General features: G+C 41.5%; 1 protein-coding gene across 25 annotated transcripts in view; it reads right to left on the bottom strand.

Annotated features, from left to right (window-relative positions):
- ANK3 (ankyrin 3) overlaps window positions 1-22,476 on the bottom strand; it is a 388,642-nt gene that overhangs the window by 4,418 nt on the left and 361,748 nt on the right. For 15 of the 25 annotated variants that reach the window (XM_052800053.1, XM_052800057.1, XM_052800054.1 and 12 more), the window contains 9 exons: window positions 22,045-22,119; window positions 21,077-21,208; window positions 19,870-20,013; window positions 16,852-17,524; window positions 14,468-14,846; window positions 10,710-10,808; window positions 2,242-2,325; window positions 2,057-2,116; window positions 141-233 (listed from right to left, as the gene is read on the bottom strand). In XM_052800053.1, the coding sequence (XP_052656013.1) occupies window positions 165-233; window positions 2,057-2,116; window positions 2,242-2,325; window positions 10,710-10,808; window positions 14,468-14,846; window positions 16,852-17,524; window positions 19,870-20,013; window positions 21,077-21,208; window positions 22,045-22,119 (1,715 nt within the window). In that variant the 3' untranslated portion in view covers window positions 141-164. The remainder of the gene's footprint in view (window positions 1-140; window positions 234-2,056; window positions 2,117-2,241; window positions 2,326-10,709; window positions 10,809-14,467; window positions 14,847-16,851; window positions 17,525-19,869; window positions 20,014-21,076; window positions 21,209-22,044; window positions 22,120-22,476) is intronic. The other 10 variants (XM_052800062.1, XM_052800064.1, XM_052800073.1 and 7 more) reach the window with 5 other exon arrangements.

Below are 22,476 nucleotides of genomic sequence, written 5' to 3'. Positions count from 1 at the left end.
ATCTATTCAGCTTTGCAGCTCAAAAGCAATGTTAAGGTAGCCAAGACAAGCCATTGCACAGCCCAGGTGCTAGTCCCCGTGCTGCGCAGCGCTGTGCTGGCAAAAGGCTTTAGCAGTGAAAGAAAATTGATCACACTGACCGCTCAGTGGTCGGCTTTCAGCTTTCATGAGTAACTTTTCTTCTCCACGTGTCTGACTTCTTTCTTCGTCTTAACCTTGTAACCTTCTCCCTGCTTTAAAGGAGAAATATGAACATTAACAGAGTCTGCAGAGAGTGGTCATAATTACAAACCTGCTTCCAAAACAGGCTCCACATTTTGCTGTAACAGGATAAGTAAAAAGCAGTTAAATCACATTAACACTTCATTTCAAAGATACACACAATCTGCTTATCCACTCTGATGAGCTGCAAAAGCACAGGCCTGAAATATCATCTTCATCATCTACAATTTCAACACGACCCCTGGGCTGGAATGACTGACTGGCAGGCCTCGGCAGAGCCCCTGCCATCAACTGCAGCGGTATTCAGTGCCACCATCAAGGAAAATCACCTTTCCCAACTGGCCTCCCGGGTCAGCTGGGATTGGTGGACATTTCCAACAGCACAGGCCATGGCTGCTGTTATGATGTTTCACAATGTCTGTGCTTTAATGTGAGCAGGTTAGTAATGGAATAGAGGGAGGAAGAAGAAAGGCAGCAAAAACCACCACCAAAGCAGCGCAGAAGTAAAACCAATGACAGTGACAAGCAGTGCAGGTTTCAGTGTCTTTAAAACAGCAAACCCCGAAATAAAGTTCATCTTCACTCATTAAAAGTAGCTCAATAATCATCTAAAAATAAATACTCCAGTAATCACAAGCCTCATTCACATCAGAGAAAGGCATCTGTTTATGTGTGGTTATCGGCAGAATTCACCCCTCGGGTGATCTGCATTGATGTAATTGTAACTATTTGTAGCTTCCGACTAATCTAATCTGGTGCAGCAAATTGAAAATATTTCCCCCTTGCTGGGCAGGATTTATTTTTTCCCTGATAAAGGACTACGAAAGAGGGGATGGAAATATGTTTGTTTCAACTCTCTTATTTCTATGTCATGTCCCCCCCACACTTTTTTTCTTTTTTCTTTTTTATTACCAGCAGATGAAGAGTATTTGTTACCTTTGTTTGGTTTTGAATCTGTTTTCACTCAGTCAAAAATTCCATTAACCTCAATGACAACTTTACTGCAGCAAAAACCTCCCAGGGCCATGTGCTGGGGACCAAGGCAGGCGCTCCCCTGTAGCCATTTGACTCCAGAGGTGCTGCCTGTTCCCCCAAAGCCTCCTTAGGACAGAGGATAGCTCGAGGCACAGCCTGCCCACGCCTGCCCATACCCCTGGAGCCCCCTGTAAGGGGGCTAGGGCGTGCTGGGGCACAAGGGGCCTGCCCTTCCCACTGCCCTCCTTTCTTTTTAGGGGTGCTGAAGCTGGGCACAGTCTGGCCCTACAGAAGGGCTTCTGATTTTAACTGCCAGGGACAAAATCCTGTCTTGGTGCTTGCTTGTAAAGGATCCCATTGCTTGGGTATGTTCATGTTCCCCTGAATCCTGCAAACCCTCTGTCACTAGCACAGGGGTATTATGCAGGTGAGCGAGAGGCCGGTGGGGACCAGACTGCAGCTCACTCCTTTGGGCTGGTGAAAAAGCAACACACTACACCTAAGGGTGTAAGGCGCAAATTCTGCAAGGGCTTAACCAAACCCACAGACACGGCTCATCTTGATGGCACAAAACAGGCCTCAAAACTATGGTTTAAGCCTGCTGCCTGTTATACAGAAACAGACCTTAACGCTTTGTGCTGACAGAATTCAGCCAGGCCCCCTTGACACAGCCCCTGCCTGCACAGAGCACAGAGACCCCTGCCCCGTTACCCAAATGCACAACTTGTCAATAACCACAAGCACTGCACTTTGCCAAGGCTTCTTGTTAAATGCAAACCTCCAGCCCTTTAGCACTTTCCAGCAGTCAACACAACCCTCTACATCTACTGTTAATTCCTGATAGTCCCCGTTCCATTACCATTTCGCCAACTTTCCTCTCATGGGGGATAACAACGCGTCTTACTACCTTCCGTGTGATCTGTGGGAAGCAATACATGAAAAGGATCGATTTTTTTTTTTTTCCTAGATTCTAAAGGGAAAAAGTATGTTAAAAGAAGTTACTTGAATGCAAAGACTCAGAGCAGTGATGTAATTCATGATTACTTTTCTTGTGATGACGTTGCCTTCTTCATCAGTAAACTGTTCCTCTGTTACAGATTCACCAGGAACGTTTTTTGCTTCCTCACCCTAAAGAACGTGTTATAAGATTAGCAACATAGCCTATATTCTGCCAAACCCACACGTATTTCCACACCAATCCAAGCAACAAGCACATGCTAGCTTCAACTTTATGTAACAGTTTGCTTTATGTCACACAAATAGTATGAAAGCCTTGCTCATTTAGCATGCCAATACCTGTGCATTTATTCTACAGAATGTGTCCTTAAAGCCTGTAGTGAGCTTCTAGCACATTGTTCTTATTAACTAATTCATGACATGAAGCTCTCTAGGCAACAAATCATCTTGCGATCAGTCTGAGTCCTATGAGATGGAGGCACAAATTCATGACGATAAAATCTCTAATCAGACGTCCATTAGCTTTTCACAGCTTCTCAGTGCCCAGCACACACAGACGCATGGTCTAACACCAAAATAAGGTGGGGGAAATTTGGGATTTAAAAAGACAGCTCTGCCTATAGCTTGCTAAACACAAGATCTTAAACACACACACAAACAACAAGACTTCTCAGCATTTACAAAATGGAGAAAGGTATCTTACGTGACACTTTTCCTGGCACGGTAATGCCTGCCGACCTGCCAAGGAGCCTCGGCAGCCTGGTGCACGACTTACTGAGATCGGCAGCACTCCAGCCATCGCTTCTTGTAGTACCAGCAATTTATAGGACCAGCGTAAATAAATGTAAAAGCAGTTTCCTAACTGCTATGCTAGTGACTTAATACCACTACAAGAATTATTGCTGAAATTATAAATAAATGACATTACTTTAGAGTCTAAGGCTAGCTGGCAGTCATGAACTCATGTTCCAGAAGAACTTTGACAATTTTATCTCATAAAGTCATGTTTCCAAACCTGGGTGCTGAAGCAAGGACTGCATTTGATGCTTCAAAAATATATGACATCTGTGCTTATTTATTTCATATAAATAAAGCAAATATAATCGTAATGTTGCTGGCCTACATGTGAAAAATTTCCACACATAAATGAATAACCCTTTAAACAAACAAACAAAAAAAATCCTTGAAACTTTTCTTCCCTCACCCTCAACCCACTATGGAAAAAATAGCAACTAGAGAGAGAAAGCAGAAAGAAACATTGTATGAAACATGTTATATCAATATTAACAACAAAATATTTGAAATGAGATTATTACAGCTCAATATCCAGCTTTCATAGTGCTTCCACGTACTAAGCTGCACAGGGCAAATATAATTCCTATTTACTGTGGTCTACGTGCTACACAGTTGTCTACATAAGCTCCTGGCACTGCTCTATAATGAACAAATACAGTGATGACATGTTTAATTTTTTTAACTGTTTTCTCTACAAACACAGCTTTTTCAATACGTACATTATAACATTAGGTTTATACACTATTTCTAAGCTCTAAACCGAATAAACCTTTCCTCCTGTTTACAAGCCATTTGCGGTCTTTTCTATAGCTAAGCTTTTCCATTTTCCTCGCTTTAGAGAGAGGGCCTGCAGCAGGCAGAAGCCAGAGGGGTGTACCAAAGAGCAAAAGGCAGGTCTGCCGCTGAGCCCATGGTCAGCATTTGCCATTATTCAGAAGTGCAGAATTTTTGCTTATTTCATAGCAAAAGCTGTATTGAAATTACCACTTGATAATTAAGTAATTAAACAGTTTTAGACATTTTACATGTCTTTTTCCCATGCTTTCACAGGCTATATATAAACTGCAAAACTTTTTGAACTTTGATGCTTCTGGAAGCATCACTGAAAGAAGGGCAGGCTCCAGAGCCAGGCGGATGTCACTGCGTAGGGACGTAAGGATGAGGTCTTGTGTCTGAGATACACCTGGGGCTGAAGGGACCTAGCTGAGGTCCCCAGGCCTGGGAATGGTGGCATCCCTGCAAGAAGCACGGCAGAACAAACAGCTGCTGAAGCCTTCAGACGGAGCCTGGGCTGGGCCCATACAATTCATTTCCCAGAAGGACTCTGCTGGCTGAGGGGTCACGGGCAGGAGAAATTACACACTTGCCTAAGCACTGAAGTCATGCTACGTGCAGGAGGAGGGAAGTAAGAGGCTGGCCTCCGTGGTGAGCGGGGCCCCAACGACAGCAGCCTGCTCCTTCCTTTCTCATGAGCGAGACAGCAGAAACGAGAATGGCATGGGGACTGCTGCTGCGGCAGGGGGGCGATGACTGGGTAAAGGTTTTGGGAACTGAAACCTGTGGGGTTTCCTAGCCACAACGGGGGGAAATACTGATTCTGGAGACCTAATACTTTTTATCAGAAGCGTAGCAGATGGGGAACTAGCTGCACAGTTTCTTTCCTGGCCTCTCACTCGTGGTCTCAGAGACTCCCCAGCAGGCTGCCACGCCATGCCCTAAAGGATAGGAGGGAACCCTGGCCCAGACGTCCCTCCCACCCCATGGAGCACAGAGGTATGGAGAGGTTCCCTTTCATGAATGGGATCTCCAAAGCCACTACAATAAACCCCATGAAAAACAGAAATAAAACAACGTGGCCAGTAGCAAAGTCACCAGACTACCTGGCACACCAATACTGCCTGCATTTACTGGTCCTTTGACTCCTTACTGCCACTATGAGCAAGGTTATTCCTTAAACCAAGTTAGTGAGAATTGCTGTGTTCAGCTTTAAAGTGGAAAATGCATTGATGCACTGAAAGATGTCTCTTGGAAGAAAACGCAGTTTTAAAGGTATGGTGAATCTTGGTTTTTAATTACCTATGTGCTCCTTTAAGCACAATTTAAGGATAAATGCTGTTAACTACTCAGCAGTCAGCACGCATGAAATCCAGCTTTCACAATTTTCTTGCTGGTGGGTAGTTAAACAAATTGCAGGAGGGCTCACAATTGGCAGGAGGTAGATCTGATTTACTGACATTTCTAATCCTATGCAGTTATAAAGATGGATGTTTGCTAGGGAAAAAAACCCTTACCCACTGGCAGTTTTACTTGTCAGATCTCAAACCAGCTTTGGGTTAGAATGGCACGTTAGATGACCTTGTCAACAAAAGCTGTTTTTAAACACAAAGCTGGTGTGTCTGCGTCACTGCTAAAGAATAAAATTCCTTCTGCTGCATCATACTTATGTGGGCTTCGTTTTAGCCTTGACCCGTTGAAATCACTGTCACAATACCGAGAGCTTTAGAAAGGCACGGAGAAAACCTAATACCGCGATTACTGGAAGCTCGGTTATATCCCGGGGACTAAACCATACAAAGGCTGCCTCAGCCCCAGAACATGCCAGGAAGCTTTGCAAAGCAGAGTGCTTTAATGTCACCCTGCTCGCCGGAGTGTAGTCCTGCCAAAACCAGCTGGTATCCTCTCTCTGCTGCTCTCCAGGACAGGAGAAGCAAAGAGCAGCTTCCTCAAAGTCTTCTGCCAGCTCTACTGATTTTCTTAACAGTTATTTGCAGATTACGGGTGTTCCCAGGGACCTCCAGATAAACAGAGTTATACAGTCAGTGCTGCAGTATTGTGCCAAAGTTCACTGCAGATTTGTCAGAGCTCTGGTTTTCTTTCATGTTTGTTTTGCTACTAGAGGGATAATAGTCCCTTTTATTCCTCCTATACATCTAGTGTTGTTGTAACAGTGGAGAAAAAAGGTGCGGCTGGATGCCTCTTACCCAGATGGATAAAAGGGAATTTAAAAGCAGGCGGAAATAAGCAAGATGGAAAGATCCTAAATATTTAATTTTGCCAAAGACCAGAGGCAATGCTGCAATGGGAACAGGAGCTGTACAGAGCGCTCAGACCTCTTCCCTTACTGGCCTAAGCCACCATCAAGACATAATCCTTTCAGTCTCGAGATCACATTCTTGTCATGCATAAACAGCAGCTGCGCCTCAGTCTCCTTGGGGTCTCAAGCCTCTGTGGCAGTGGCAGTGGCAGTAGAAACAAACATCTTTCACTAAGGTCATTTTCATTAGTGAGTTCTGCCTACTCAGGGAGACCTTGTTAATCAGATGCCATGACTCTCCGTCTGTTGCCCGTGCTGAGTCTGTACTTGCTTGTTTGCAGATGTATTGCTAAAGCCATGGCGGGGGCGGGGGGGACGGGGACGGGGGGCACAACAACAAACCGCCAGGCAAGTCAAGGAGACCTGAAAGGAAATGGTGCCTCAAATGGGGCAGAGTATAGTCCAATACCGGGAGCTGGGTCATAGGTCTGTTGCTTGTTGCATGGAGGACAACATGATGAACAGACCTTGTAACAGCACTTGTAGTCTGTGGTTTAATTTACCTCTGTGTTATCTTACTGAGGCTGGCAACTCCGAACCTGTCAGTCCCTCCCGGGGCGAGGGCACTTACAGAGTAGAGCAATTCTGCAGGTCTCCCAGCCTGGCAGGGACTGCAGCAGAGAGGCTGCGCCCAGCTGAATACACAAATGAAAATGCTTCCCATGTGCCTTATGCGGGGCACAGGCCCTTAATTCTTCTCACTGACAGGATGGCCACATTTTCACTTTCCATAAATAAGTTTCCTCTGAATAATAAGATCATGAAAGCTGCTGGTTCTAGTTTTGACTGACTGCTGCTCAGGCTCCCATGCCACACCTCCAGTGCAGGCTGAACCAAACCCTCTGCAATCAGTAATGGGTGGTTTCATGAGCAAAATGCATGGAAAGAGACAAATAAATCTTTAACAAAAATTGGCAAGAAATAACAAAAGTACAAGACACAAAATGACATCAGATTTTAATAACCCCTGCTTAGAAATCTATTTTATTTTCCGTTACAAAATTCTACCATAAACCTTTTGGCAAGTATTTTACTAAACAGTTTTTGCCAAAGATTTGTACCCATGAAAGATATAACCACCTCTGAAAAAGCGTGAAAAATTAGACACTGATTTCTGTCATGACTGAATAAAAGGAGCTTTGGATCAGGCTCTGAATGTGCACATTGTGGCAGCACTCTTATTTTTCCCTTGTGTGCTAATTGCTCGCATTCCTGCACTACCATAAAAATCCATTTCTTTTGCAATGCCCCATCCCATCAATCCGCCATGTGAACAGAAGAGGGGAAAGGAAGCAAAACCAAAACCATATGCACTACCTTGAGGTTAGAATAGATCCTATTACATGTGGAAATGGGCATCAGTCCTTGCTTGTCTGGTTTTATGGGCTCAGCCCTCTGAAGTGCTAAATCCCATGGGAATGTGCTTGAGAGTAGAGTGCTGAACACTTGACAGGACTCAGCTCTTGGACTGCTGGGAAAATACCTCCAGGGTAGAGAAAAGTCTTTCTCCATATTTGGGCCAGGACAGAGAACTAAGGTAGCAGTTAAATGGAAATAATACTGTTAGCAATAATACAGAACAGCACTGAAACGAAACACAAGTTGGGAAAGAAGAACAAAGGTAATGAAGCAATTCAGCCCTGATGGTAGCTGTGGAGGCACATAGCAAAGCCTTTTTTCTACAGGACTCAATTTATCCTCAAGTTTTGGCGTTACCAAACTTTATGCCTGCAGGCTACGTGAGTACCTCTGTTGCCTTTAATGCAACATGCAGGCAGTAATGAATATATGCTACAGTAAAACAACACAGGTCCCTTGTGCGTCTCTACCCAGCGGAGGCTCCAAGGGCACCCTCGTCCCCTCCCGGCTGCTGCCACTGGCACAAGCCGGCAGAGCGGGCTGACAGCACGGGCAAGGCACTGCCAGCCATTTATGATGCCTGCGCCCAGGTTTTTCAGATGTTCAAAACAGTTTTTGTTCCAGAGAATGCCAGCTCAACCAAGATTTCTAGGGCTGGCTCCTAAGTAAACATAAGACAGTAGAGGATAAGTACTCCCCTGGTCCAGGTGGGACTGCAGATAAGCACTGGGGCATTTCATTGTCAGCGTGTGGCAGGCTCGCTGCCTGGGGGACGGGAAACGTCCCTGCCTCCTACTTTGCATTGCACCTTAACAACTATTTGGCTAGCCACGAGTGTCAGAAACCACAGGAGTAGAAGGAAAGCCCGATTGCCCTCTCGCTACTGCTACGTGCAAGCGATGCCAGCCCCACTCAGCGTAAGCCTCAGAGAGGGGCACCGGGGCCGTGGGGTCGGGCAGAGCACCCGCTCACTGGGCACTCAGGCACTGGCAGGCGAGAGCCTCCTGCTCCTCCTGACTGCTGCTCGGGGCCATGCAGCAGAAACACAGGAGTTATTTTTACTCTGCCTGCTGAGAGCGTTGCTCCATGCCTCTGAGCGCTGTATCCTGAGACCTCTTCCCTGCATGAGGAGCTGTTCCTCAGTTTGTGCATGGTCTCCCAGCGATTTCAGTTCACCCAAACTGAACCTCTGCTCCCAGGAATGTGCAGAAATTAAAGTCCAGATCTCTACCAACGTTAAAGTTTGACTCTTCTATTTCATACCACCATTTCATGAACCTTACATGATAAAATATATTTACTGAAGTGGTTGTTTCCACTATCAAACTCTTTCCACTACCAAACTCTAAAAGGCCTGATGATTGCTGCTGTGAAAATTTTTCTTGTTCTCTTTTGTCTTGAGATGCAGGGGGGGGGGACACTATAAATCTTCAGAAAATGGCATAAGTATCACGTGTATTTTCTAATCAAGAGACAGGTACAGCTCTAATCCAGTTTGGATCAGACACGTTCCCAACAGAGCAGGTTCAGCCACCTCCACTCATGGAGCAGACCCTCCTGACTGCATCTGCACTAGCTGCAGATTACAACACTATATACACTGCTTTACCATTGCTCTGTTAAAAGTTCAACCCCAAATTATACCACCACATTTAAAAACAATTTTCTATGCCTTTCTCTAAACACAGCAAATGTACTTGGAAAGTAAGTGAAGGATGCCTTTTACATACTTTCTCTTTTCTATTCTGACATCTCCTGACTCCAAACCAGTGGACGCTAAAATAGTTCAGACATCAGTTGGGTGGGGGACATCAGCCACAGGCCAACTATGCAGCCTTTAAAACTTTCAGCGCACGGAGACTTTATGTCTTACCAGAAACATTCTTACAGCATTCGAGGGTCTGTAATCACCCACAGGCCACCTGCCCCATTTGAAAAAAAAAACCAAACCCACATTCCTATTTCTGACCAGTCATGTCTTCTCTGCAGAGGGAATTACTGATGAAGGGTTATACCCCGATCTGCCCAGGGCCTTTCATGGAAGTCAGCAGGTTCTGCCTGTAAAGATGAGGTATTGGACAAAATATCCACTTCTACTGAGCTCATTTTGCAATTCCTGCCCTGTCCCAAACAGAAGCATGACTGGTATACTGAAGAAATTCAGGGTGAAGACAGTCAGAAATGTCATCCTGCCTTTTCCAAAAGTGTCTGTATCTTGGACAGATCAGTAGCTGTGCAGAGCAGCCAATCTGCCCTCCACGTTACACAAAAGGTGTGGTGCCTGTATGCATACTCTTCTCCACGAAGCATGCAAATAGCAGCTATATAGATATGTGCAATCAGAGCGTCACAAATCATGCCTAAAGTAACAACTATATCTTAGGCAAACTCAGCTAGTGCTGTAATAGCACTATGGTGGCTGGCTGTCTTTTTGATGGCTCGACTACATGATTTTCTAATAAGAATCTAATAAATCTTGTAAGTTACCGAGGGATTAACATAATGGTTTCCAATGCAGAATTATTTTCTTATGCTATACGCTGCAGGCAAATAAAGCCATAATATATGACCATACAAGAAAAAACATGAGGGCAAATGCTATTATTTATATGACTATGCCATTGTTATCAATATATAAAGTATATTATGCTGTAAATAAAGGTCATCTGTAAATAAATATACTAAACAAAGCCTGCTGAAGGCAATACAAAGACTCTTATTAACTTTGGTAGGTTTTAAATCACGATCACCCACTGTTTTGAGGTTTTCCAGATGTCCTGGTTTCAGTGAGTGAGCGTCTGCGTGGTGCTTAGTTGCTGGCTGGGGTTAAACTACAACACCAGAACACATTAAGCACTTAGGACCACAAGTTTCAACCAGAGTACATGGCTCATCTCTCCTATGTCCCACTCATGTACGTTCCTGCAATTTTTTAACTTGTAATTTAGAATTTTTTTAAGAAAATAGAAAAAAAGAAAAAAATTGTCACCCATATCTCTCTGCAATTCGTTTTTCTCTACATCAGACCAACACACTGCATCTAGCTATAGTCCTTAAGATGCCATGCAAAACAGTGGCAGTGAAGGACACAACATGCCATGCAGCCCAGTTGTTTTCCAGCAGAAGACAACCATAAACCTCTGGGTTAAGCTAGAAAAGGCCACCTAGCGCTTGGTTATAAATACATACTGGCAATGGAAAGCACACTACCAGAGGGACTCCGGTATGCCAAAACTGACATTCTGACACAGTGGTCCAAACCCACATCCATGCCAACGTTGCCTCAGGAATGCAAATCACAAAATACCTTCAGAATCAACCGCCGTCGATAAACTCTTGTAGTAATTCTCTGCTCTTCATCTGAGCTTGAATCACTCTCAATCTCACTGTCACTGTAACTATATTCCTAATAAATGCAGTTTTAGTACATTTGAACAGCACATTTGCAAGACAGAACATGCTGATCAGGACTAGGAGAAGAAAACAGAGGTTATCATGGACAGTGGTTTTCCTGTCTCTGTCATGTACATAATGACTCACAGTTTTGCTCTTAAAGGATATGGCAGGAGGAGGCTTTTTTGCTCCTTGGCATGCTGTAGCTTGATAAGTATACCAGGTATGGAATATCTCAGCAGCTCTTAAGTCGTAGAAAATGGTATTTGGAATGCATCTGACCTGTGGAATTTCTAAATCTTATGTACTTTCTAAAAATTTTGTGTACAAAAAAGCCTTATCATAACTCCTTGCTTTTTTCTCCTCAAAAATTAATGTTTCAAACAAATTGTATGGATTCACAAGGTATGGGAAGTGAATTCCCTCATAAAGAAAGAAGACAGTCATGCAGAAAGATTCAGTGGAGCACCTCCACAAAGAAGATTACAAATAAGCATTTTGAAGAACTTCTCCATGTAAATGGCTTTCCTGCTCAGTATTTATCTGCTTTTAAGTAGCAAAACTGTAGTGTGAAGTACAATCATTCTGCATTTTTTAAGAAGTGAACTGGTAGACCTCAGCTGAGGGCAAGGGGGAACAGCCTAACGCTGGTCTCAGCTTGGTGCTGGGAGGTACCACAGCCACACACAGGTGTCTACTCTGTCCTGGCACCCTCTGACAGCCCCAGGGTTTTCCCCTCCGAAACCCAAGGAGCTCCTTGGCTTTGGGGCTGAGCAGCTCTGTGTGCACATGCCTGGCAGAGGGCTTCATACCTCTGTCTGTGACAGACACAGGGCAGAGGCCCTGCTCACGTGATGTTTGGCTGAACCACCCTTTCCGTGAATAGAGAAACTTGAAAATTTTCTCTATAATTACTCAATTATACATTGAGTGTATATATACACAATATATATATACAGCCCCAAACTGATTTTAAAGTCATGAACAGTGGATATTGCTAACTGAATTTCTGTTTTGGTTTTTGAATCTGGCCCAAGACATCCCAAACAAGAAGCATTTCTCACAAATGATGTGTAAAATAAGAGTAGGCATAGGTGGGTGGAGGAGAAAAAGGACTGTATAACAAAAAGCATTTAGGGCAGGATGACAGTATTCATCTGCATGTAAAGTCTCCTGCTGTCCCCTGACACTAGCCAAATACACGTACAAAAAAATTATAATCCAACCCTATCCTGAAGAAGTAACAAGAAGCAGGAGAAGATTCCCAGAGGGCACGAAGGTTTTGGAGGAAGAGTTATTTTTAATAAACAGCTTCAAATGGTTTATTTGTGATGGAATTCTGACACTGGGAGTCACCTCAACCACATGGTGGACATCACCCTCTTTGGGATAATAGAGCAACTGTGCTGTGCTCTTCTCATTTAAAAAGATCATTGGAATCTGATGCTTGAGCATTTGTAGAGAATTATATGGCCTACATTGTCACTGCATTGCTTTTGTAAACTTTTGGGCATTTACGTGGACTTGGGATGAGGCCAACAATTTGTTTCATCCACATCACCAGGCAGCAGCCCAATATCAATTGTCTGAGTTTATCTCTTGTTGCAAACTGTGTGCCAAAACACTGATGCATCCCTCACCTTTTACTTTGGGAAGTAATTTTATTTTGTTCCCCCTTTCTTTCCACAAAAATAAATCTGTTTCTTCCACACTTTTCTCTTTATGGAGCATTTCTGAAGAACACCTTGCAGAAAGACTGCAGTTGAAATTCTCTTTCTGTTTTCATGACAGCACATGAACTGTCCATAAATTTGACTGTGTTAGTAACTAAACTATTGACTTCAAATTAAATTAGGAGATATTCTTGAAGAAATATCAACAAGATATTAGAAGTAATTCTTGTTGTCATTCCAACAAACACTAGTTTGTCACCCATTCAGGCTTTGTGAGAGACCCACATTTAGAAATGACATTATTTTCTGATACCAGTTTATTCCAAGATCATATCTATAAAAAGACTTGTTATTTAGAAGGTAAGATTATCACCCTTTGCCAATAAAGCAAAAGTAGTGCAAGAAGCACGCATAACAAAAGCACGTGCTTTTTCTTCCCAATCCAGATGGGATATCCAAAAGTAAAGAGCACACAAAAGTGGATGACAACTTATGTTTTCACTGATGGGAATCTAGAGGGGAAAGTGCAGCACTGTTGCACAGCCTCAGCATGTTACAGTGTGCATCTACGCTCATCCCTGCTTTTAAATGGATCATAATAATAAAAGCCTGAGGTCTGCCCCAAAGCCTACCAATGCTAAAGGAACTCTGCCATCTGCCTTTAACTGCCTTTGCAGAAGGCTCTTTCTTACATTTTTTAAGTATTCCAGTAATTGGTGAACATTAGGAAAGATCTTCACTGCTTCAACTGTGTCACGAACTAATAACATGATAATAACAATCATATGCTGCATAACTGCTGAGACTGATTATGTTACCATCTAATAAAAGAACTCTTGGTTGTATAATCGAAAGAATAGTTTAAAATGAACTAATTTAAACCTGAATGATTTATTGCAGCCTACCACAGCCAACATTTTTATTGTGCTACAATAAAAAAAGTGCTATATCATGTAGAAGCAATTCTACTGAAATACCTCGCTTCCAGAAGTTATAATCTCCTCCTGTATTACGCCTGGGAAAAGACAATCTCAGCAGAGAGAGGAATGTAGAAGAGCCTCTGCAATTCCCTTTTTCAGCCTGGTTCCCTGCCAGCCCTGTGGTCTATTCCGTGGCAACTCTCCCACTGCTGGGGTGCAAGGTGCACGCACCCATGGGTCTATAAGCCATTCTTTGAATCTACTTTACTTTTAAACTTCTGGGAAATAAATATGAGCAACTGAGAAAGCTATTAAAATCTTAATTGTCAGACAACAACTGCAGTTCTGCAGTTAAGGATGTGCAAGCCAGGCAAGGTAGAAATAAAAGGGAGCCCCTCCGCAGTATTTTTAGAAGAGCCACCACCTGGAAAAGTGCTTTACACGTTTGGAAATCTTTTGATTCCTCTTGGCTGGATGCACTTTGGAGTTGGGATGAATGAGGCCGTGAAACAAAAAACGTAAGGAGGAGATTAAATATTACCCAAAATTTATTTTTCTGCAAAATAACAGAGTAAAAAAATGCCGGAGGTGTTGGGGACAAGGAGCAGGATAGAGGCCGAAGAGTCCCAATATCTCTTTGCTCACTTCAATGTCACAAAAGGAGTGGAAACCAGTGGCATCACCTTACTGGAAACAGATGGAGGACAGCTGAGCTATTTGGCACTGTTTGCACAGGTGGTATGTCAGGGCAGGGAAGAGGCCTGTTCCCTAGCGATGCGGGACAGTGGTCCCAGAAGCTGCTCTAACCTCTTCCAGGGCTCGGGGCCAGTCAGGCAGAGGATTATGCAGCCCTGCTTGGCTCCTCTGCCCACCCACACTCCACCTCATTCTATTCACACTGCAGAACATAAATTTCCACTACCTTCCATTTTTCTTAATTTAGCAATAAATAGAAAAGGCATAAAGAAAGATTAAAAAAAACCCCAAACCTGTCACAAACAACGTTACAAGTCTTACAAAAAATTATGTCGAGCAATAGGGACTCCTCACGCAGTTAATTATTACAGGACATACTGTACCTTCTGTTCAGACATTACTGCTCCCTCCTCCTCTTGGATGCTTGTTCTTGGCTTGCTATCCTCAGAAGTACTCCAGCTCATCTTCTTCACACTGACAGGCACAGATGTTTTGTTGCCTTCTGTTGTTGGCTTGCTAGTCTCTTCCAAAGATTTCTGATATGCTGTTGATGATAACGTTTGCTCATCAGTACCAGCTGCAATCTGGGTCTTTGTTTTCAGGGCTTCTTTGCCACTCTGTCTTCCCACATCATTTAAAGATTCCTGGATGTAGGATTTAGTTTTCGCCTCTGCTGTGGATTCGGATAGGCTTCCATTTGTTTCTGGCTTCCCTGCTTCTCCTTTGACATATGAGGTAATGGAATCTCTACATTGGTCCGAACTACAAGAAAAAGAAAAAAAGCACAGACAGCCGTTCAGTGCTTAAATCACATGCAGAAGGGCAAAGCACCAAGCCTCTTACTGAGCCTTCATCCTTAGCACATGCGTTTCAGACAAAAAAAAAGTAAGATTTTAAATTCAGCTTGCAAACTTCAATCTATTTAATAGCCTTATCTTCTGCATCATGGTATCTTTCCAGAAGCAACAAGAATATGGTGAACACTGGAAACAAGGTCAAATGTTTTATGTTATTCCCCTTCCACTTGGCAGGGGGAAGGAAAAAGAGAAAGAAAAATACACAACGCCTACCATTTCCATTGTATAATTGTGAGATAAATCCCCAAGGCACTAATTCTTTAACCTGCTCTCTAACTAGGGAAGTGATGAAAGTATCTGTTACCATGCAATTACCAGTAATGACCAAATAGTTTATGTTTTTTTTCCCCCAAAGTACAATATCTATAGTCCAGATAACTCATGCCTTTTAAAAAATATTGCTATCTGAAAATAAATCCTTAGACAGTTCAGAGTTTCAATAATAAACAAAGCCAAAGGCAAGGAAGGTTACTACCAGATAGACAGCTGACCAAAATTTTGCCTCAGATTACCTACGGTTAGGTTTAACTTGCACTTCTGAGGCACAGTTTTCTTCCCTTTTGCATTTTTGATTGCTTTCAGATAATGACCGTACACATGAAAATACTATAGCTATTTGCGGGCAAAACTCTTACAAAAGATAGTAAATTGAATTAATCTAGTTAGAAATTGATATGTTATTTTCTCAAGGAAGCCCTTTTACTTCTAGAAGTGAACTATTTTACTAATTTAACACAATATAAAATGCAGAATAACAATGTTTGCTTAACAACAGAAATCGCATCAGTAATAGATCAAGTGCTTTACAGTCCTGAAAGACAAGCAGTTTGCTGAAATCAATGGCTGAATTCCCACTGGATTCAGTAAGAGAGTATCTAATGCTACCTGAAACCTTAAAACATCCTGAGTCAAAGCTGCAATGATGTAAACTGCTGACAGACAAATAATCATTCTCTGCTGATTTACAGCTCATGCAGACCTGGCTCTTTCAATTAGTAATCATGGGAGCCACATTCAAAACAAAGGCAGGCAGGAGCTCTTCACCCAGTGGGTGCCAGCAAGGCTGAACATGGCAACATCTTGTGAATCTTGAAAGTTTAAGTAGATCCAAGGGGAGGCTGGAAAAGCTCATGCGAGAGAAATGCATTGAGGATAAACATGTAGAAAGCATCCATCTCAGCAGGTCATTATGCTGAAAGCAAGTGACACTTGGGAGAGTACTGGAGGAAAACAGAGTATATGTCCACTCTCCTCCTTCCCTGAGCATCCTCTACAGTCACTGCTGGGAGACAACATGGGGGACTAGACAGATTTGGTATCACCATTCTTACCTTTTTATTCCTTGTAACTCATCTCTTTAAAAGTCTAGTAAATCACCATGACATAACATGCTTGAAGTAAGTGTATAAAAACAGTGACAATTTAAAAATTGGCTTATGGAAAAAGTAACGACTATCTGAGGAAAGGCATAGAGATGCAATGAAAAGGATGGCTGCTAAAAAGGTACTCGAGAAATAAGAGTAATGTAGTGTCCTGGTTTCAGATAATGTACATTTTATAGTCCTTGATTCCAGTTACATGTATATATCACTTAGATTAATTAAAAATAGAAATACACAAGATAAAGAAAACAAAAAGTAATGTTATCCACTAAACGTAACACAAACTACTTCTGAAATACCTATATTAAGAATGAAACCTGATAAATATACATTTTAAAAGACAAATATGTCTGAGGCCAAATCGAGTCAACTATTAATTTTTCTTTTAAGTACATATATATATACACAGGCACGTATATACATATTCTCATAGAATATTAGAACAGCAGCCTCAGCACTGCTCCTGGAGGTAAAAGCAGCATGGGAAGGCTTGCTTACACACACACACTCTTATACAAAGGTGCTCACCTATCATCCAAACGATCTAGCAGGCTACCACCTATTCTGCGTCCCGATGTCAGTGGCTCAGTGACACTTGACGAGTCAGGCTGCCAACCTGTAATTGAAGACATTTCGTGTTCTGCTTGTTGAACACCTTTAAGAATTGACCATACTCTTTCTTCCGTCATCTCCTCAGACTCAGCTCCTTCTTCCAGATGAATGTCCTCAAAAGGAGATTTAAGCTTTTCTTCCGTCATCTCCTCATCAGTACCAGACTTTTCTCTCTCAGGCTGTTCAGTCCTTACTCCTGTTTTACTAGTCTCTTCACTCTGCCTTTGTTTAGCATCTTTTGATATCCCGCCATAACTACCAAGATACCGTGGAAAATCCTTAAGGTCCACTTCCTCCAACTGGTTCTCGCCTACGGAAATATCTTTAGGTGTTCCTTCTCTAGGCACTGAGAAACTGAGTTTGCTGTCATCCAGTGAAGTATCTTCTTCAGTCACCACTGGCGGTGCTGCTGCTGTACCATCTACGTGTCCCTGGGAGGTCACTAACACGTCACTCAGTCTACTGGGAGTTCTAAGGGGTGACTCTAGGCTAGAGGTGTCGCTAAAGAAATCATCCTGATGGAAAGGGGTGGGTGGCACGAAGCGCAACCCAGTGGGAGTTTCCAGTTCCACTTGAATGGTGGGATAACCTAAGGAAGACAGCACATTTGGACTGACTGGGATGAAGCATGGAGCAACAAACAAGCAAATGTCAAATGATTCATGAGCTACATAAAGTATGAAACGTATGAGGAGGTGCAAGTGTATAAGAACATATGTAGTTCTGAGAGATTTCTTTACTTTGTCCTAAACGGATGGAACAAAAAATGAGTACTGCCAGTGAATAGTACAGTGAAGCCAGTACTTTTGAGTATTTTGTAAATAGTCTGTAAAGATTTCAGCAATTGGTTTTGCAGCCATTTTAACATTTTCAAGCTATAGCAGATTGTCTTATGAGCATGCAATAAATCAAATGTGGACAAGGGTGGCTGTCCCTTTATATCCAATACAATCTCTTGCAGCCATATTGTGTAAATCTTTCTTTCCCAGTTTTTCTTTTTTTTTTTAATTTGAAAGTTTAATAAATAGATTTTAAAGACAGAAGTAGATCATAACATAGGACAGCCACTTGTTTGTCAGTAGGTATTATTTCTGAAACAGGTCCACATTTTTAATATACTTTACATAAAAATACACGATACCAGCAATACAATATTACTAATAGATATCTCCAATTTAACCATAGAGCCACAAGAATGGAATAGTTAAAGAATGAGGAATCGAAATGGATCCTAATGAGGATACTAAAGAATAGTAGATCTAAATACACAGCAGGATAAAAAACTAAAAAGGGAAGCTAACAAACGGATAAGAGAACACAAACACAACAAGGGAGAGCTATATGAATATTTCAGGTACAGTAAAGTTATACAGGTGAGAGGACTGTGGTGAGTAAGGAGATCTTGGTGATCTTGGAGAGTGAGGTGATCTTGGTGACATGGGTACAATCAGATACACTGCTCAAATAAAGAGAGAAAAGAAAAGAAAAATTGATGAAAACATGGGAAAACCATACAAAAGGATTAAATTGAATATACACATAAAAACGACAACAAAATCTGAAGTTCGCATTCCAGCAAATAAGAGGTTGAGTAACCTACAAAAGGAAAAAAATACATGCTGTGGGGTTAACTTGACATTGTGCTGCCTGCAAAGGGAGGTGCATTAACAGGGTTTGGTTTTTGGTTTCCTGAATCAGCTGAGAGAAAGGCAAAGGTGGTCTGGTCTTGGTGAGGAAAGGAAGCTTGAGGAAGGTCCAGAGAAGAGGAGAGACAGAAAGCAACTGCAGAGAAGCGTATTTTTTTCATAAAAACATTGATGCCGCTATTAAAAAGCGCAATCAACATTTCAAGAGCAACTTTCTTAAAATGTCATCAGAAAATTATTTCTGTAATGCAATGATGCAATGACCAGCAATGCTGCTCAATAATGGAGGTACACTGAGCTTATATGCGCTAAAGAAAAAAAATCCTACTAAAATACAGAGGAAGCCCAATACATACTTGAACAAATTACAAAAAACAAAGGAAATGTTACTTACAAAAGAAAAATCTTATTTAAGAGCTATTTATAATACATGTGACAAAAATCAAAGTAAAGAATATAGCAACCCAGTGCCTGTTAACTAACATTTAAAAGAAGAAAAAACAACATTTAGCATCTTCAGCATACTGAGAAATAATAAGTATACCTATGGCAATTCTGGTTTACAAGCAGAACTTCATTTATCCTTTTAATCTGGCTCAAAAGTAACCTGCACAATTCTGTTCTCAGTTGGTACAGCTTCCATGTGAAAATTATTACACAATTTTACCCATTAGTAGACTGAAAAAGATATTCTCTCCTGCAGTAATAAAACATTTTCTTATTTTTCTACTGCCATTGTAGAAATGGTACAAGTCAAAATCATAAAGTAATTGATGTTCACTTGTCTCAAAGAGGCTTGATAGTAAATTGCACATCAATGTACTGTATGCAATTACTAAGCACTTTTTTTTTCCTCGTTCTTCCTTCTTTTTTTCCTTCGAAGAAGTCTTACTGTTACTTATCTAGACAGGAAGTCAAAGAATATATATACATTTCCAGGTAACTTGGAAAGCATGCAATACCAAGTACATTAAAAATATACATGGGCAAGCCTCAAAGCACAACTATTGCAGGAGAAAAATACGCAGGTCTTGTCAACTGACACCAAGGCTGGCGGGAACAAGCTTACTCAGGCATACGTTTGTGGGATCCTGGGCTTATTCTCTGAGATATTAATGTGCAGCCTGCGTGTCGTACCATGAGCATGCTTTAGGAGTGAAAAAACCCTTCACATTAAAAACAGTTATTTCTGTAGAACTTACTGTCTTTTTTTAAAGGCTAGTTTATACAACATTATTGTCTTATTGGACATGTCACTGAACTAAATATGACCACAGAATTCAATTACCGTCAATGGGATCATGAAAAACATTATTTTCATCTGCAAAACTTCTGGTGCCTGAAATATTTCCATAATCAAATATTGGTCCTTCCAACAGGGTCACAATATCTATTCGATTAATTTTTGTCAATACGGAAGTTAAGGCATCAGCTGAAAAACAAATAAGACATGTCAGAAAAAAGTTCAGTGTTGCAGAACCGTGTAATCGTCTTTCTCAGTTACATTCACATTGTATTAATTATAAATTGCTGGCATATGTTTCTGTCCCAATGCCTTTGATTCTAGCAAACCCCATCATTTGTCTAAGTAGTCATTCTTCTGCCTACTTATTCAAGATATACATCTATTAAGAGTCTTCCTTCCCCCCCAAGGGAATACATATATATATATATATATAATGATATTACAACACAAAAGGCACAAAGAATAAAGTCAGAGAGTTCTTAAAGAATGTATTTACTTACTACTGAAACAAAATATCCTTTTACTAGAACATAAAAGGAATGTAAAAATCCTTTTACCATCTGTTTCGAGGAACAACAGAATAGGTAGCCACGTAGGTAATAATGCATGTAAGGCTATTCATGCAGTACATTGTGAAATCTCATTTGCAGTAATCTTGTTGTGAGAACACAGTAACACTGGAAATTACTTTTATGGTGAAAGAGGTCAAAGTAGACTCAAATACTGTGCAGGAGTGTGTGGATTAGAGAATGGTAATGAACACCATTGGCCTAACACAAAAATCAACCCCCCTCTTTCAGTTTGAGCAATTCGAGTGAAACACACAGATAAAACCAGCAGAATCAGTGCAGAATCAGTGTCTCCATCACTCCTCACAGAAAGAGGTTTAGTCTTTTCTTATGACTTGCAATACTGCAAGACTACCTAACTTTTCCAGGCAGCCTATTTCCATGTTCCACATTCCTTGCTATTGGAAAGTTTTCCCTAATATTCTCTTTACCGGAATTTAAGTTCATTACTTGTCCCATCAATTATGGATGTGTAGAACAGATTATTTCCTTCTGCATATATACTGAATAAAGAAGACACGTTTCTGACTTCTGGTAAAAATATAACTGAAACTTTTTTTTTCCATCAGTGGTTTGAGAAAGACATTCATAATGTTTCCTTCAATTTAACCTATTTAGATCAGGCAACAGATGAAATGGGCTATAACTTATAAACAACAAAAGTAACTACTTGAACTTACTTGTAGCATTTTTCCCATCTCTGGTAACCCATTTTTTTAATAACATGAAGCTTTGAGCAATAAGAGAATTGGGGTTTTCTACTCTGATTTGATTTATTTCATCCACAGAAAAATTCAGTTCTCTTGCCAGTTCTATAAAGACAAAAAAAAGCAAAGAAAAGAAAACAACAATAGAAACACCAAAGAAAGCACAAATCCCTCAATCATCCTGTCAGGCTTAAAAATATTATCTTTCTTGGATCACACAGATGCCAACAAAACTACCTGACACAAGCTTTATAGACAATGATGAACATGGCATTATATACTCATACTTTAATTTCCTAAGACAGACACAATTTTGAATTTCAGTCATCTCTGTGAGCTATTATCGTACTCATACTCAGTAAGCCATTTAAACATGGTGAAAAAAACTCCGTGAAGACTACCTCATCACCACTTATTTATAAAATCTGTTTTTTCTGGTGACTGTTACTCCTTTGTGACCTTGCTGTGCAGCTCAGCACTGATGCTGTTGTCACCTACGCCCGGGGAGAGCTGGCTGCTGCAGCTGTAAGCCCGGGAAGGGCCAGCTCTGCCCATCAACACAGGGAGGTACGGCGGGCATACAGTTAGATAACCCCCCCCACAGCACCGACTTGCTGGGGCACTGCTGGGCTCCCTGAAACCTCCAGGGCTCTGGGTAAACTGCTGTCCAGATACAGAGGCAGCCCACAGCCTGAGCAGATAGATACTCAACTCCTTGGGTGAACATCTTGAGAGGAGACCCTTTTTAGCTATTTCCCTGCGAGTTTCTGTTTGATTTATTGCAAGACCATGGGATAATTTCCTATTAGGCATGTTTTGGGAGGCTGGGCTCACTGTGCATTGGTGGGAGCCTGATGCAGCCTAGCTGTGGCTTTTGGTGGAAGACTACCTGAAAATGTAATAGCGAAGACTAATTTCAATATTAAAGCAGAAAAGCTTACCTGTCCAGCTAAGTCCTAGGTGATCAGCTACAATTGCCATCCTTATATCTGTCCGTTCACATGGACTCTGGGGACCTGTGATTTACAATTTCTCGATTAAAAAGGTTTTGCACAGAAAACCACAAAACCGGACAATAGTTTATTATAAATAATAGCTTTAATTTGACTAAGCTGCCAGTGCTTCTATTGTTTACTAGAATGGTTGTGTGTCCTAATAACCTACAAAGCAAATTTTTTTCACAGCTTTTAGATTTTCACCTGTGTAAAGCCAAATGTCAAACTACATGATGTCGTGTAATGAAACCAAACATGCTGACAATCTAGCTGTTAGACTGTACACAAGTTGTTCAATTAGTGGTGGAAACCACCAAGACCAGATTATCATCTACTTTCTCTACTTTGACAGAATAAATTTGCTGTCACAGAAGAAAT

This window comes from Harpia harpyja, chromosome 10 (genome assembly GCF_026419915.1).
Source record: "Harpia harpyja isolate bHarHar1 chromosome 10, bHarHar1 primary haplotype, whole genome shotgun sequence".
Taxonomy (NCBI): domain Eukaryota; kingdom Metazoa; phylum Chordata; class Aves; order Accipitriformes; family Accipitridae; genus Harpia; species Harpia harpyja.
This window is presented reverse-complemented; position numbering and strand designations above follow the sequence as displayed.